Source organism: Parambassis ranga, chromosome 17 (assembly GCF_900634625.1).
Source record: "Parambassis ranga chromosome 17, fParRan2.1, whole genome shotgun sequence".
NCBI classification, from domain to species: domain Eukaryota; kingdom Metazoa; phylum Chordata; class Actinopteri; family Ambassidae; genus Parambassis; species Parambassis ranga.
The window spans coordinates 110,475-125,622 of NC_041037.1; the positions used below are offsets into that span (position 1 = coordinate 110,475).

The 15,148-nt window shown below is 45.2% G+C and overlaps 1 protein-coding gene across 2 annotated transcripts in view; it reads left to right on the forward strand.

The window, feature by feature from the left end:
- The window catches only part of esyt2a (extended synaptotagmin-like protein 2a), a 30,117-nt gene that overhangs the window by 12,546 nt on the left and 2,423 nt on the right, over nucleotides 1-15,148 (forward strand). The window contains exons 4-23 of one of the 2 annotated variants that reach the window (XM_028427000.1): nucleotides 327-461; nucleotides 920-996; nucleotides 1,219-1,291; nucleotides 2,724-2,813; nucleotides 5,769-5,824; nucleotides 7,512-7,632; nucleotides 8,029-8,205; nucleotides 8,333-8,415; nucleotides 8,527-8,575; nucleotides 9,302-9,391; nucleotides 9,471-9,566; nucleotides 10,293-10,394; nucleotides 13,187-13,261; nucleotides 13,373-13,459; nucleotides 13,528-13,677; nucleotides 13,800-14,227; nucleotides 14,362-14,460; nucleotides 14,541-14,672; nucleotides 14,751-14,856; nucleotides 14,944-14,993. In XM_028427000.1, the coding sequence (XP_028282801.1) occupies nucleotides 327-461; nucleotides 920-996; nucleotides 1,219-1,291; nucleotides 2,724-2,813; nucleotides 5,769-5,824; nucleotides 7,512-7,632; nucleotides 8,029-8,205; nucleotides 8,333-8,415; nucleotides 8,527-8,575; nucleotides 9,302-9,391; nucleotides 9,471-9,566; nucleotides 10,293-10,394; nucleotides 13,187-13,261; nucleotides 13,373-13,459; nucleotides 13,528-13,677; nucleotides 13,800-14,227; nucleotides 14,362-14,460; nucleotides 14,541-14,672; nucleotides 14,751-14,856; nucleotides 14,944-14,993 (2,276 nt within the window). The remainder of the gene's footprint in view (nucleotides 1-326; nucleotides 462-919; nucleotides 997-1,218; nucleotides 1,292-2,723; nucleotides 2,814-5,768; nucleotides 5,825-7,511; nucleotides 7,633-8,028; nucleotides 8,206-8,332; nucleotides 8,416-8,526; nucleotides 8,576-9,301; nucleotides 9,392-9,470; nucleotides 9,567-10,292; nucleotides 10,395-13,186; nucleotides 13,262-13,372; nucleotides 13,460-13,527; nucleotides 13,678-13,799; nucleotides 14,228-14,361; nucleotides 14,461-14,540; nucleotides 14,673-14,750; nucleotides 14,857-14,943; nucleotides 14,994-15,148) is intronic. The other variant, XM_028427001.1, reaches the window with a different exon arrangement.

A 15,148-nucleotide genomic window follows, 5' to 3' on the forward strand; every position in this document is an offset into this window, starting at 1 on the left:
GATTGATATAATCACAGTCAATCAATCATCCAAACTGCAGATCTGATGGTTTCCACCTTCACAAGCTGCACATGGTGTCCATTTACTTTTGGTTGCATGTCTGTGGTTGTTTATGAGTTCAGAAAACCTGACCTAAAGGGCAACAACACAAAGGTCTGCTTCATTCCCATAATGTATCTGTAAGTGATTGACAGGTGATCGATATTGGTCCAAAACCGCCCTCTGCAGCGGGAGCTCTTCATGAACGTGCCACGTCATTGAGGCCTGGCGGAGGCTGTGATGATCTGGATGTGATGTATGTGTCTGATTCTCCTCCCCTCCTGCAGACGGTGAAGCAGCTGTGGCCGTTCATCTGCCAGTTTGTGGACAAGCTGTTCAGAGAGACCATCGAGCCGGCCGTGAAGGGCGCCAACCCTCATCTCGGCTCCTTCTGCTTCACCAAGATCGACATGGGCGACAAGGTGAGGAGAGGATGTGCACAAAGAAGCCCTGGAGCATGATCGTAGCTACAAGCGCTCCGGCTTTCCACATGTGGGCCTGAAGAGACATGTTTAGTATTAGTGGAAAATATTTGGAGTTCATGTCCTGAAGCTGCTCACAGTCTGAGTCTTTTCTTACATCAGTGTGTTTGTACTTTAGTTCCCTTCGTAGCTGTTGAACACAAACATACAAGAGCTGAAGGTGTTAAAGTGTTCAAATGAGACTGGTCATTGTAGAAAGAAACAGAAATAGTCATCAGATGCTCAGCTTTCCGGTGGTCCCTGAATGCACCATGTGTGTCATAAAGTTGAAAAATCACGATGGAAAATCAGCAAGTGTTTTAGCTGCTGCTACAGTTGGTGTGCAGCAGAGAGTGAAGCTAAGGACTGGACATACACAGTAGATCATTGTAGAATTGTATGTTCTCATGTTTCTGCAGCCGCTGAGAGTGAACGGGGTGAAAGTTTACACAGAAAATGTGGACAAGAGGCAGGTTATCATGGACCTGCAGATCAGGTGAACCTCCCACACACTCACACACACTGGAAACGGTTTAGTTTGTTTATTACATTTATTTTTTATGATTGAAGACTTAAATCCAGCCTATACAAAACATAAACACTGCGGGATGATGATATTTGTCTACAAAGATCTGTAAAACAGATGAATGCTTCCTCTCGTGCCGCCGTGTGGTCATCGTTAACCCTCCCTCTGCCTTTGTCTTTTCTTTTCCTTCAGTTTTGTTGCGAACACAGAGATCGATGTGGACATCAAGAAGTACTACTGCAGGGCTGGAATTAAAAGCATACAGGTAGAGCCAGTGTTCCATTGACTGTGTACTTTAATTCCAGAAACCACTTCTCACAAGTAAATGAATGAGTCATCAGGCAGTTTACATTTTTTTCAGACTGTTTAGAAATGGAAAAGATGTGATGCATGTGATCTGAGGTCAGGGCACTAAGCCCCAAATTACACCTTCAAAACTAGAGCTCTTTATACTTTACAATTTGTTTATGTGTTTTGGCAGATTATTTAGTGTGTGCAATGTAAGACAATATGCAACTCAGTTCCTCAACTGATGACTTCAGGTGACTAAATAACAGCTGTAAATATAAAACCATAGAATTTAGAAACAAGTGATTGAAAACAATCGATTTGTACGTTTTAGGACAATTTAAAATGAATAACGAAATATTTTGAAAGTGTAAAAAAGAAATCCTCTAAAGTCCCACAAACTGTCGCTCTGTTGAAAAAAGTCAGTCGTGTCTTCACAGTTGTGAGATTTATCAGCGTTTCTTCGACCACATGCAGCCATGACCCCTGCAGCCACGCTTTTACGTAACGTGTTGACACAGGACTGATACTGGAGACGTCATCCACTCAGCTGCCGGCTCCACATCAGGCCATGTTTGCTGTTCAGAGAGCAGAGAAAGTGAGGAGAAGATTTACTGAGAGAAACCTGGAGTCAATATTTGGCTTCAGTGTGTCGCTCAGGTTTTATAGCTGCTTTTTTTATGACGCGGCTGAAGACACAGACACGTGTTTTTTTCCCTCCTTGTTGGCTGCCAGTTTCTTCTTCTTCTTTAAATACGAACTTCATGTGCTGCTCATCCTCCGTCAGGCTGGACTGAGCTGCAGGAACTGTAAACACAAAGGCTATCTTCCATCTTCCATCCAATGAGCACAGCGTCAGTGTTTGATTACTCAGACTGAACCACAACCTAATTTGGTGCTGCAGACAGGCGGTCTGCATATCTGAGCTTTGAGTCACTGCAGCCGCTGCATCCTCAGTGATGCAGAGCTGTGAGGGGAAACCAGCGAACTGAGTGTGTCCTCCACATCCACCTCTGCTCCACCTTTTACCTGTAAAATCAGTGGTGCTGCCAACACGGCGACGGTTGGAGCCCCCCACATGGACTTAAAACAAGCTCCTCAAACACCTCTGGGTGACATCAGGCCTCTTATATACAGATTACAGCACATACTTCACATTTGATGAGTATCAGATAATTATTGATTTTTAATCAAATGTTACTAAATGTTTAAATGGTTGCTTGTTTTTAGATCTTTAATTGACAGAAAAAGTTGATTTTTACATGATTAAAGTTGCAGTTTTGTTTAAAGATTAAGGCACACCGGCTTCTTTATGATCGTCACACTCTGGTCCCAGCAGTCGGCCTCCTGCAGACCATCTAAGGTCCACACATATAAACGTACTGAATGTTGTTTGTCTTCCTGTGCAGCTTCATGGAGTGATGCGGGTGGTGATGGAGCCTCTGCTGGGCGACATGCCTCTGATCGGAGCCGTGTCCATCTTTTTCCTCAAGAAACCTGTGAGTAGCTTTGACCTTTGACCTCAGGCCTCCTCATGAATCATGAATGATCCCATATTCACAGTACAGCTTTGGATTTGTCAGATTTTCTTTTTTTAAAAACTGAGAACAGCGCGGTGACTTCTTGCGTGTGTAATTTGTGTTTTACCAGCTGCAGCTCCGGTCCTGTTATCAGTGCATTCCTTCTTCTCTCTGACTGCTGTCTTCCTTCCTGCACTTCAGCACAGATTATCCTCCAGATTCAGGCGTTGATAGGTGCGCCAAGCGAAAAAGAACGGCCATCGAACACAAATATAAAATATAAAAGCAGACATCTTTATCTTTTTATCAAACATGGCAGGTCACGGCACCTACTGACGATTGTGACACTTTATTTGTGTGCAGAGATGTTGTTGCTGACTCGTCTGTGGGGTTCTATCTGCTGCATCTGGGTGGGGTTCAGAAACGAAGGAAGTGATGTCACCACTGTTCCTGTCAGCAGTTTTACCCCGAGCTGTCTGTGTGATTTTTAAAGTTTTTTGGGGATTCTTCGGTTTTTCGTTTGACAGAGCTTGGCAAAGCCAAAGAGCAATGAGTTGAGAGAAAGGGGGGAATGGAACCCAAGGCAACCACTCCACCAGGTGCCCCGGGGTTGGTGGTTTTAGTCATTTGTCCACTCCTGGTTTGGGACTAGTTGCTGCCTCCAGTGGACAAATTCAAATATCATGAGGTCTTGTTCACACCTGGTGAATAAGTGCAGCAGGAAAATGACAGGTGGATCAGTCCAGCGTCCGCAGTGATGCAGGCTGTCTCCTTGATGAGACATTCTAAACATGTCCAACAGGGACGAGGCCCAGGACACACAGGAGGGATTCCTTTGGCTGTCCTGGGAACACCTCTGCCTTCCCCTGGATGAGCTGGCGGAGGTGGAGGAGAGTGAGATCTGGGCTGCTGCCTCGGCGACCCCGGAGGGGCTGTAAAGATGGCTGCCTTGGCTGGCGTCCATTTCCAATAACACGCCTCCCTCCCTTCCTCACTGCATGCTCTCTACTTGCTACCTCCATGCTGCCTTGAGTGCTAACCCTTGTTTTGTCTAAACATTTATGACACTGTGAGGTGTTTTCTCCCTGGATATATGTGAGGCTGTCCCTTTGCTCTGTGAAGCTGCTTTGCTCTCCAGAATAACCAACCCCTGGCTTTACTGGGCTGAGGTTCATCAATTACTTGACAAAAACAGCAAACAGAAGGTACCAGGATCTTGTGCCCTCAGATCTGCTGAAGTTGGATGTCTGGAGCTGCTCCTCTCTGTGTTGCGACAGGCTGACTAGCTGCAGGCGAACGCATTCTGTGCTCTGACAGCGTGGCACATCAGGAAGTTAACTGCTGGTATGACTGAGTGTTAACCAGCTGCTGCTTTTGTTTTCCTCAGATGTCAGATTAGATTAGATTAGATTAGATTAGATTAGATTACGCTGAATCCGACTAACAGCCGAGTTTTTCTCTACCTTTCAACATTATTGACTCCTGTGTTCAGCTGTTCCTTCTCACCGCCTCTTACTGGCACAGGCCTGGCAGAGCCTTGTTGTGGTCCACCACAGTGTGTAGACATGTAGAGCGCTAACTAGGCCACAGGAAGTCATGTAACATTTCTAAACAGAGAAGGTGGAGGCTCAGAGTTTTCACGTTTCGCAGATTTAATTTTTTTGTTTTGCTCTTTAGTTTTTTGAGTGTTTCGCTGTCTGGACACACACTCGTCTCTCACATGCGCTGACATCTGTGCGTCTCATACCATCAGAATGAGCCAACACCATGTAATTCAGCTTATTAACCTCACCTCCCAACCCCTGCTTCCTTTTACAGTGTTATTGTCAGCTGGGTGCTGTTAACCTCTCTGCATGGTTAGCGTTTGATTGATTAGTTTACTCCCTGAAAATCAAATCATCCTGGGAGGAAGCCTCTGCCTCCGTACACTGAGAGAAGCAGCCCCTGCCTCAGCTGCTACTCATGCTAACAGGACCTGTTTGAATACTAAGACAGCTGAGGCGTGTTACACCAGCATGTGGTCTTCGTGGAACTCTGTCAGTGTACGGTGTATTCTTACTCACACCAGGGTGTGTCAGATATGCGAGCGCTGACTCAGCCTGGTTAACCCTCTGTACCAAAAAAAGGGCCACTGGGATTATTGCAATGTAAGAAAATCACCAGTATAAGCCTGTTTCACCTGTTTTCATAGAGGTGCAGGACACACAATGATCCCAGGAGCACACAGACTGCAGGCGTTGATTAGAGCAGTGGCCTCCTTCACTTCGTGCCTACAGCCTCAGATCTGGGTTAGAAAACCAGGTTAAGCAGAAGCCGCTGCGAGCGCCAGGATCCTGTGAACACGGCTTTTTGTGAACTCGATGTGTCGGGTTTCATCATCGGCAAACACACACACAGCTCCTCCTCGTCTGTTCATGATGTCCAGGCTGATCAATGTGAGCCGATCAGCGCTTTGAAGTGGAGTTTATTTACTTCCTGATTTTACTTCTATGATCTTCATTTGCACCCACAGTGTTGGGGGGGGGGGGGGTCAATCAGTTGTAATAACATCAATCAGTAAGAGTCAAGAGGCTGATTGTTTGTTAATTTAATGTCATTTCCACAGACGCACTTCCTGATTACAGAACCCTTAACTCGATCTTCCCCCAGGGTATTGATTTTCAGGTTGATTGATTTATCAGCTCCACTCCTCAGGAGCTGAGCTGATAATTTAATTTAATGTAATTATTTTATTTTTGTTTTCATACCTCCTACTAAAGTATTAATCCACCCTGTTTAGTCTATATGTCTACAAATTAATATGAATATGTATAAACAGTTTATCTGACAAATCCTGACCAGTCATTTGTACATATCTCATATTTTAATTCAGTCTTATTCCCCTTTTTACATTAGTTGCAGGAAGTCTCTTTATCGTTTTTTTTTGTCTTTCAGCTGCTGGACATCAATTGGACGGGACTCACTAACATGTTGGACATTCCGGGTGTCAAGTAAGTGTCCTTTATTTCCTCTGTGGCTCCTGATAATTTAACAGACTTTGGGGTGAAATCACACATGTGCAGCAGTAGCTGCGTCCCGATCACTGACAGGAAACTTTTCATTTGTGCATCTTCTGCTGTTTGTTGTGTTTTATTGTGCCTTTCCAATGTTTGTGGAGTTTGTACACACAACAAGAAGTGAAGCATAATGAAGGTGGTGAACGCCCTGCTGACACCCCCTCTTCTGCGTGACTGTTTGTTTGTTTTCAGCTCTGACCTGTGAAATGCAGATTTCCTTGCTCAACAAGTTTGAAGGAAAACGCCTGTGTGTGTGTGTGTGTGTGTGTGTGTGAGATCAGCCACAGACCTGTGCTAACCCCACCCACTTCTTCCTGTGTGTGTGAGGGCACTCATATTTCCTCAGTGACGATTTGCATTTTTTCCCTGAAACAGCACCAAAACCTGAGCTCACCCTGAGCTGCCTGCTTCTTGAATAGCAGCATTTACACCTAAAACAGGCTCCTTCTCAAGGCATGATGGGAAAAATGGCTGTAATCCTAGGAGAGGCAGGCCAGAGGTGCAGCACCTCATGCACTTAGTTAAGTGAGCTGAAACATGAAGTCTGAAAGGAAAAGTGACACAGAAGCTGCTCCTCCAGGGGTTTGATCTGGTTGTAAAGCTGCTTTAAAGCGAGGTGCTGCTGCCATCTAGTGGAGAAGAGGTGAAATATCAAAGGCGCCTCATCAAAATGCATCCCAGGCATCTACTCAGAGACATGAGGCTGATTGTTACACCTCATACTTTATATTTCAGGATTTTTCTGAACATATGATCAATATTAATAAATGACTATGAGAGGTCAAAGCTAAAAAAAAATGTGCAAACATTCATTTGGATGTAAGGATGAACTGAAATGTTATGGTTGCTTTGACACTTTGTTTTGCAACTTATTAATGCACCAATTCATGCAAATGTTTAAAGGTAGGGTAGGAGATTTTCAAACTCAGTGAGAGTCGGCCAGATTTCGAAGTAAACAGCAGTGAACAGTGAGCTGCTCTCCCTGAATACACTGTTCAGTCATGACCTTCTTCATGAATCCTCCATAACTACAGCAAAACACTTCAGTGACAGCTTAGAAACAGGTCGCATGCTGTAAAACCATCAGCAGCGGGGTCTTCATTTATAGATTTTGTCACGTGTATCTTTGAACGGAAGTTAAGATGACTCGTCTGCAAATATCGCTTCAGGTTTGTTGTGTTTTTACCGCTGATAGTCGCTCCGCACGGTTTGTAAACCGTCTTGATTGTCTTGACATCAAACGTGTCCGTGTGTCTGTTCTTCTCCTGTGTTGTGTGACCATGCATGAGGACGCCTTCTTCCAGCATCGCGGGGTAACGTCCTTACGCAGAGAGATCACTTCTGATTGGCTCTCTGCCGCCGTCTCCTGATTCGTCCCTCCCTTTCCACAAACAAAATTTGCTCTGATTGGATCTCGTCTCCATCAATAATTTCGTCTCGTTTTTATTCGTTGACGAAAGTGTCAGTACATTTCGTCTTCGTTTTTGGCACCGTGCGTTTATTTAGTTATCGTCTCGTTTTTATCAGCAAAAAAAGGTCGTTAACGAAAACTATGACGAAAATGATTCGTCAACAAAATTAACACTGCTGACTATTTATTTATTTGTTTGTTTGTTCTCAGTGGTTTGAGTGACAACATCATCCAGGACATCATCTGCAGCTACCTGGTGCTGCCCAACCGCATCACCATCCCTCTGGTGGGAGACGCCCAGCTGGCCCAGCTCCGCTTCCCTATACCAAAGGTAACACACACACACACACTCTCAAACTCATTTTACTTGAACTTGTCCATCCATGTTTTGACTGACAGTGTGAAACGATGAGGATAATCAGACTAGAGCAGAGTTGCAGCCACAGCTCCACACAGCTGGCAGCAGCACATCGGCAGGTTACTGCTAAGCCGGTTCCCCCTGAAGACGGGTCATATCAGTGTCCACTCTGAGTAACTAAAGAGTTCAGTTGTTTGTTTTGACTGCTCAGGTTTTAGTTCTCAGTGTTTTGTACATACATTGTTTATTTATTTAAATGCAGCTGTGTTATGGTCTACAGTATATCTGTCAGGTTTCACCCAGAATTTGGCTCATGAAAACTTTTCCCATGTCCACTCCTCACTCTCCTCCCTGTCCCCTTATGCTCAGGGCGTCCTGAGGATCCACTTCATCGAGGCTCAGGACGTGCTGGGGAAGGACAAGTTCATGGGAGGGCTGATCAAAGGCAAGTCGGACCCGTATGGAGTCATCCAGGTCGGGACGCAGCTCTTCCAGAGCAAAGTCATCCACGACACGCTCAACCCCAAATGGAACGAGGTGTACGAGGTGAGCTGAGTTTCAGTTTGTTCATCGGCTCGTTGATTGTGTCCTTGTTTTCATGCAGCAGTTTATAAATCACAGCGTCTGTAGTCCTTGTGTTAATGTTTCGATGTGGCTGTGGTTGTGTTTTCAGGCTCTGGTGTACGATCACGCACCTCAGAATCTGGTGATTGAACTGTTCGACGAAGACACCGATAAAGACGACTACCTGGGAAGGTACCATCCTCTCTGAGGCTGAGCTGGGCTTCATAATTATATTATATATATATATTATAACAGTGTGACATGAGTGTAATTCATGTTAACAAACACTCATCTTGTTGGCAGCATGGTGATCGACATTGGCGAGTTGCAGAAGGAGCAGAAGGTCGATGAGGTGATCTGAGTCTTATCTTGCTCACAATATGACCATATGCAGCAGTGATTACAAACAGGGCTACATGAAAATGAATTAATAAGATAATAAAAAACATTGCACAAAAGTAAAAAACAAACAGGTTACAGTAAAACAATAAATAAATAGGAAACTAAAAAACAAAATCAGAAGTGTGGTTTTGTGACTTAAATCTTTGAATAATTCATTATTTTAATGCAAATCTGTGCACAGGCAACACATTTATAAAATTTTAAATTGTAGAAATTATTTTTTTTTGCTGATTTTTGGAGCACAACAAAGAATGTGGCCTGTGAGCCACAATAAAAAAAAATGGATAATTATCTGTAATTATCAAACTATTAACTTCAAAGAGAAAAACTATTTTAAAAAATATTTTAAAATATTATAAAAACTGAAATACTAGAATGATACTATTAATAAATAAAATTAAATAAATAAATTACATTTTTTTAAAAAAGGGGGCAGCAGTGGTGGTTCGATCCCAACTCCTCCCTAGTCATTGTTGTGTGTCCTTGGGCAAGGCACTCGCTGGTGTGTGGCGCTCTTTGCTGGGCAGCCTTAAGCAATTTCCCTGATGGGATTATTAAAGTATTTCAAAATCAAAATAAAAAAATAAAAAATAAAATAAAATCTAAATGTTAAAATAAAAACATTAAAAATCTTCACAGTGCCTGACGCTAACAGCAGCCCTGTGTTTGTCCTCAGTGGTTTCCACTGGACGATGTGAGCACGGGGAAGGTGCACCTCAGACTGGAGTGGCTGTCTGTGCTGCCCACGCCGGAGAAGCTGGACCGGGTGCGTCTACTGAAGTCTGCCCGGAGCCGGGCCCGTGAAATGAAACCAGGTGTCACAGAATGCTTTTGTTCCCTCGCAGGCTCTGGCAACCATCAAAGCCGACCGAGGGCAGGCCAACGACGGCCTGTCGTCCGCGCTGCTCGTCATCTTCCTGGATTCAGCCAGAAACCTGCCGGTGAGTCACAGACGGAGGAAACAGGTCGACGTGTAGCTAAGTGAGATGCACTGTGTGCACGGACTATCAAAGTTCCTGCTTTTTATTATTTAAATCCAAACTTGCAGCAGTCTTGGATATCAGTGCATTTTTGTCTGCGCCGCTTCCTTCTCATACTTTTCTACTTTTTGACCTTCTGTCCTGCTCTTCTCTTCTTCAAGTGCAGCCACCGTTGCACCGTTTTTACTCAGATTATGTTGCATTACTCAGAAAAAAGCTGATGAATCAGTTACTTGTTTATTTACCACAAACCAATGAGACCATTTTTGTGACTTATTGTGACTGTATGTTGTAAAACATGCTTAATTCAAATTAAGGTACAGCAGTTGTCAGGAGAATGTCTCTAAAGGCCGTGTTTCCACGTGGCTCTGTGTACATGCAGTATATGAGTGAACAGGAAGTCCAGTCACTTCCATGGGAATCTGCAGGATTTCCTGTCTCTCAGCCTGTTTTCTGGTCCACATCTATCGATGGCATGAAAGTCTTTGCTGTGGGTTTTGGGGAGACGCAGTGACCCAGCAGGTCAAACACATGGTGTCTCATAGAAAACACTGTTTGTTTATGTTTTCTGAGTGGTCTCATTTGTTTGTGGTGGTAGTGGTTGAAATGTGTGGTGCCGGCTTCACTTTCCTCTTTTCAGCCCTCCTCTCTTCTCTTCTTCTCCTCCTCCTCCTTCCTCCTCTGAAGAGCGTCTTCGAGGGGAACTTGGGCTCTGGCTACTTGAAGGAGAGGCGGGCGGCGGGCCTGGTGTTTTGCGAGAACACTGCTTCTCTCTATAGGACCTTATTTGTGAGTGAGCTAGCTGTTTTCTGCACCCTAGCGTAGTTCGGAGACGCCGATGAGCATGGATCCCTACTAATGCATGGGCTCAGTTCATAGTTATTGTGAATGTTTGACAAAAAACTCCTGATGGGAAAATTACCAGAGCTACACACAGGTATTGTATTTATAGGCTATCAAAGGCCTCCTTCCTCCTCTGTCATGGAACACAAGGAGCGCACTAATCCACATCGAACATTGTCAGTAAGAGTGACTAATCAAAAGAAAACAGGACCTAGAACACTTCCCTGTGGAACACCATTACTTCGGCTTATGTTGCAATGTATGAGTCCCGAATTTGTTGGCAATTCAGCAGCTTTTGTTCCAGACGCTTCCTTCATCTCATTTGGAGGAAGGACTGCTTTTGGATGGTGAGATCGGTAGAGCAGGGTGAATTCTCTGTGGATTGCTTCCCTCCATCCTTCTTGTGTATTTGTGTAGGTTTTCTCCTTCCAACTCCACCACCAGGGGGCAGAGATCCCTGAAAACCTAAATCTAATGTGATTCATGTGAAAGGAATAAACAGATTTGTTTGGTGCCAGTGTCAGCTCGGAACAAGACAGACAAGATACTAAAATAATTAAAAATGGCTGTGCTGCATTTGGAGGTTTTAATCAGATAAATGACCAAAAACATGCAAACAGCTAAATGTTTGGACACATTACGTTCACGTTTTCATCATGGCAGCCATGTTGACACAGTGGCTAAAGTCGCCTAAACTCATCAACAAGTCTGTGAAGTCCTTAAAATCTTCTTCTGATCTGACCTGAAGGTTTCATGTCAGATTAAAGACCAGAAGTAAGTAATCCAGCTGAACGTCCACATTTTAATCCTAAGGTGGACCTCATCGTGTTCCTCACATTATTGATGATGTCATCCTGGGACTTTAAAGGAAGGTTTATGTAAATCTTCCTTTTCTTTTCCATCTCTCATCCAATGATGTTTTATTCTGACTGGAGTCCAACCAGTGTCTTCTGGCTGACGAGCAGCATGAGTACAGAGAGAGAATTGGCTTCAGACATCCCAAACTGTTGCAGTTATTGTCAGCTTTTCTAATTATGTCAGCCTGAGTCCAGTATTGGTTGTGCTCTGGTCTTAACCTCATGTCCAGATTTAATTGAGTAACATCAGCCTTGTGATCATCCATGTCATCTCTCTGTCTGTCTCTCACTGTGTGCTGCACACTGGTGCTTCGCTAATGCTGGTGTGGTGTCATCATGATTTCATCATCTCCTCCTCCTCCTCCTCCTCCTCCCTGCATGCTCTTCTCCTAAATAACCTGCTTGTGTGTGTTTGTGTGTGTGTGTGTGTGTGTGTGTGTGTGTGTGTGCGTGTGTGTGTGTGTGTGTGTGTGTGTGTGTGTGTGTGTGTGTGGCTCTCTCCTGCCTTGTCCCTGGGGAAAAATCAAAGCGCAATCCGTTAGAGTTCAACCAAGCAGGGCTGAAGAGGGCCTCGATCAATAAGGCCATCAAGGTAACGGCACGGCAACCGAGCACACCCATACTCACTCAGAGGAAACATGCAGAGGAAACACTGCTCACACTTTCACAATATGGCCAGAAGTATGTGGACACCAAAGCTTTAGGTATAGGTCTAGAAACATGTTGATGGATGACTGTTCAGAGAGCCCATCAATAACAGTGTCCTGGCTCTCTGTTTCTCACCACTAGATCCAAGGAGGGGCAACCAAACAAAAGAAAGAAATAGCATACTTTTGGCCACGGAGTATCACTGATGCAGATTAAAGTCACGTTATCTCTGACGTAACACAAAGACACAAATGTCTCAGTTCGTGGTGGCATCATCAGCCAGTCTGTCATCCAGATCCAGAATAGAGATGCGATCTTCTTCTCCTGTTAAATTCTTCATAACCCGAGATTCACCAACGTTTGCTCTCAGTGATGGCACCCTCAGGTCTCTATCAGCTGTAGCTGGACGTAACAAACAGGAAGGACTAAACCATCGTCCGACCCTCAGTCGGAGTCTGGATCTGTCCAAACTGCAGTTCTTTCCGTGGCCACTTGAGGCTGTTTTCATTATACTAAGGTGCACACAGATACAGAATCTGGCGCTTGTGTGACCTCTACTTAGCTCCGCCTCTTTGTTTGAATGTGTAGTTAGGTGTCCTCAGGCTCATCATAGATGGTGTCAGCCCCACATTCGTCCATCTTTATTTATAGTCTGTGGCCGTGCCGCGTCCTTCAGAGGACGGAGCCCCTGAACTGAAACATATGAAATGTCCCAACATATTCAGTCACAGGAGCGTGTCCCGGCTGCTCAGGGAGCTACTGTCTACTGTACAAAACAGCTTTAGGTCAGAGCGGGTGCTGCTCGAGAATATTATTATTATGATACTACAAGTTATTAGAACTGAATGATGGACATATGTTACTGAATCTGCGTATCTTCCTCTATTTACTGGCTGTTTTTGGGACATTAACAAGCTGCACTAACTGCGATGTTTGACTAACAGTGTGTAAATAACTGACTTTTACTTTGAGATGATTCTCGTTTTCTGCACTTCCTGGTTGAAACTTTCCTCCACTGTGAATACGTTACACTTTGAAGACTGCAAGTAAGAAGGGTTATTTAGAGACTTCTAGTGTTTTGATTGTAATTAATTTTAAAATCAGGCTGGAGCTCGTTTTTACCCAAAGCCAGACTTGGATTAATATTTGTCATGTGTGTTTATGGACTTCTACCACAGACCAGCCATGTTAGTTCCTTCTTGTTTGTAAAACCTGTTTTTTCTGCTGCTGCAGTCCGGTAAAAAAGTGACCAGCGATCCCAGTCCGTTTGTCCAGTTCAGAGTGGGACACAAGTCCTTCGACAGCAAGGTGAGAGCATCATCATCATCATCCTCATCATTCTGCATGCATGCCAGCAAACAAGGCCTCTGTCTACATCCATCTGTCCTCCATCATGTTGACCTTCATGTCCCTTTCCAGACCAGATATAAGACCAATGAACCGGTGTGGGAGGAGGCCTTCACCTTCCTCGTCCACAATCCCAAAACCCAGGAGCTGGAGGTGGAGGTGAGAAGCCGTCCGAGCTGCGTGACCTTTGATAAACACACTCAGGCTCACAGATGTTTGTGTTTTAGGTGAAGGATGAGAAACACGAGTGTTCATTGGGGACATTGTCGCTGCCTCTGCGTCGCCTGCTGGAGGCGCCCGACATGACGCTGAATCAGCGATTCCCCCTTAAGAACTCTGGACCGAGCTGCACCCTCAAGATGAAGATGGCTCTGCGGGTACGACATTAAAAAGCCCTTCGCCCTAAAGAAAGCTTGCCACATAGGTTCAAGCTAATGCTAGCGGTTTTCACTAATAGAAACAAAGTGGACTCATGTTTCTTTGTCTCTGCATGTTCCAGGTGTTGTGCCAGAATGTGGACACTTCTTCGTCCTCAAACTCCACCCCGTCCTCGGTGCAGGTCCGCAAGAGCAGCTCTGCCGGCCAGAACCCACGACCCTCGGTCTCCTCTGAATCTCCCAAACCTCCCTCCTCCACCTCCGACATCTCCCACTCTGCCTCTGTGTCCGCCCAAGACCTGCTGAACCGGCGGAGGGAGGCAGAGGAGTCTGTAAGGTCCCCTGGAAGCACAGGTCTGGGGCAGAGCGGAGGAGGGGGAGGAGGAGGGAACAGCCTGGCCGAAAGTGGGAGGAGCACCTCTAACCTGGCCATTTCGGGCTCTCAGCAGTACCTGGACGGAGGAAAGGAGCCGACGCCCAGCATCGCATCAGACATCTCCAACCCCTACGCTACTCAGGAGCTGCAGCAGAGACTCCAGCAGCTGCAGAAGTACTTATTCCATTTATTACAGTGTTGAGCTGTGAACAGTCTTCTAAGTGCACTGCTAGAGCTGGACCACATTGTTTGTCACACTCAGGTATTATTAAGATGCTGTTTTTGTAACGTTGTGTGTTTTTGTGTAGCGGTTCAGGCCCCAGTCACTTCCCGCTGGGTGAGATCCAGCTGACGGTCCGACACAGCTCCCAGAGGAACAAACTCATCGTTGTCGTTCACGCCTGCAGGTACGGACCAATCAGAGTGAGGCATCTCTTCCCAGGAGACACTTCAGTGTTTTCACTCTCCTTGTTGTTGACCTCCACAGAAACCTGATAACGTTCACAGATCACGGCTCAGATCCTTACGTCCGCCTCTACCTGCTTCCTGACAAACGGCGGTCGGGCAGGAGGAAAACGCACACCTACAAGAAAAACCTGAACCCCGTTTACGATCAGACGTGAGTGGAGCTGTTGAATGCAGCTTGTGGGTGGTGTTGTTGTCCGTTAACGAAGCTAAGCGCCATCTTCCTCTGCAGGTTTGAGTTCAGCGTCTCCCTCGTGGAGCTCCACAGACGGACTCTGGATGTTGCCGTGAAAAACGGCGGAGGTCTGCTCTCCAAATTCAAGGGCCTTCTGGGAAAGGTGCAGTCATCTTTTCAATTTCAATCCAAGCCTGGATTATCTGATGGATTATAGACTTTAAATCCTGTCTGATTGCTTTCTCATCAGGTTCAGGTGGATTTGACTCATGATGAAATCACCAAAGGTTGGACACAATGGTCAGTCCACTTTTGTTTCTAATAACGTTTTATCATTTGATGTTTAAGTCATAAGCAGAACTTTACATTTTGTACATTTTGCCTGTTAATCTCAGCTTTAAATCTGTCTTTGGTGACAGTCCCACCCCAGCAGTCTGTAGCCTAGCAACAGAAGC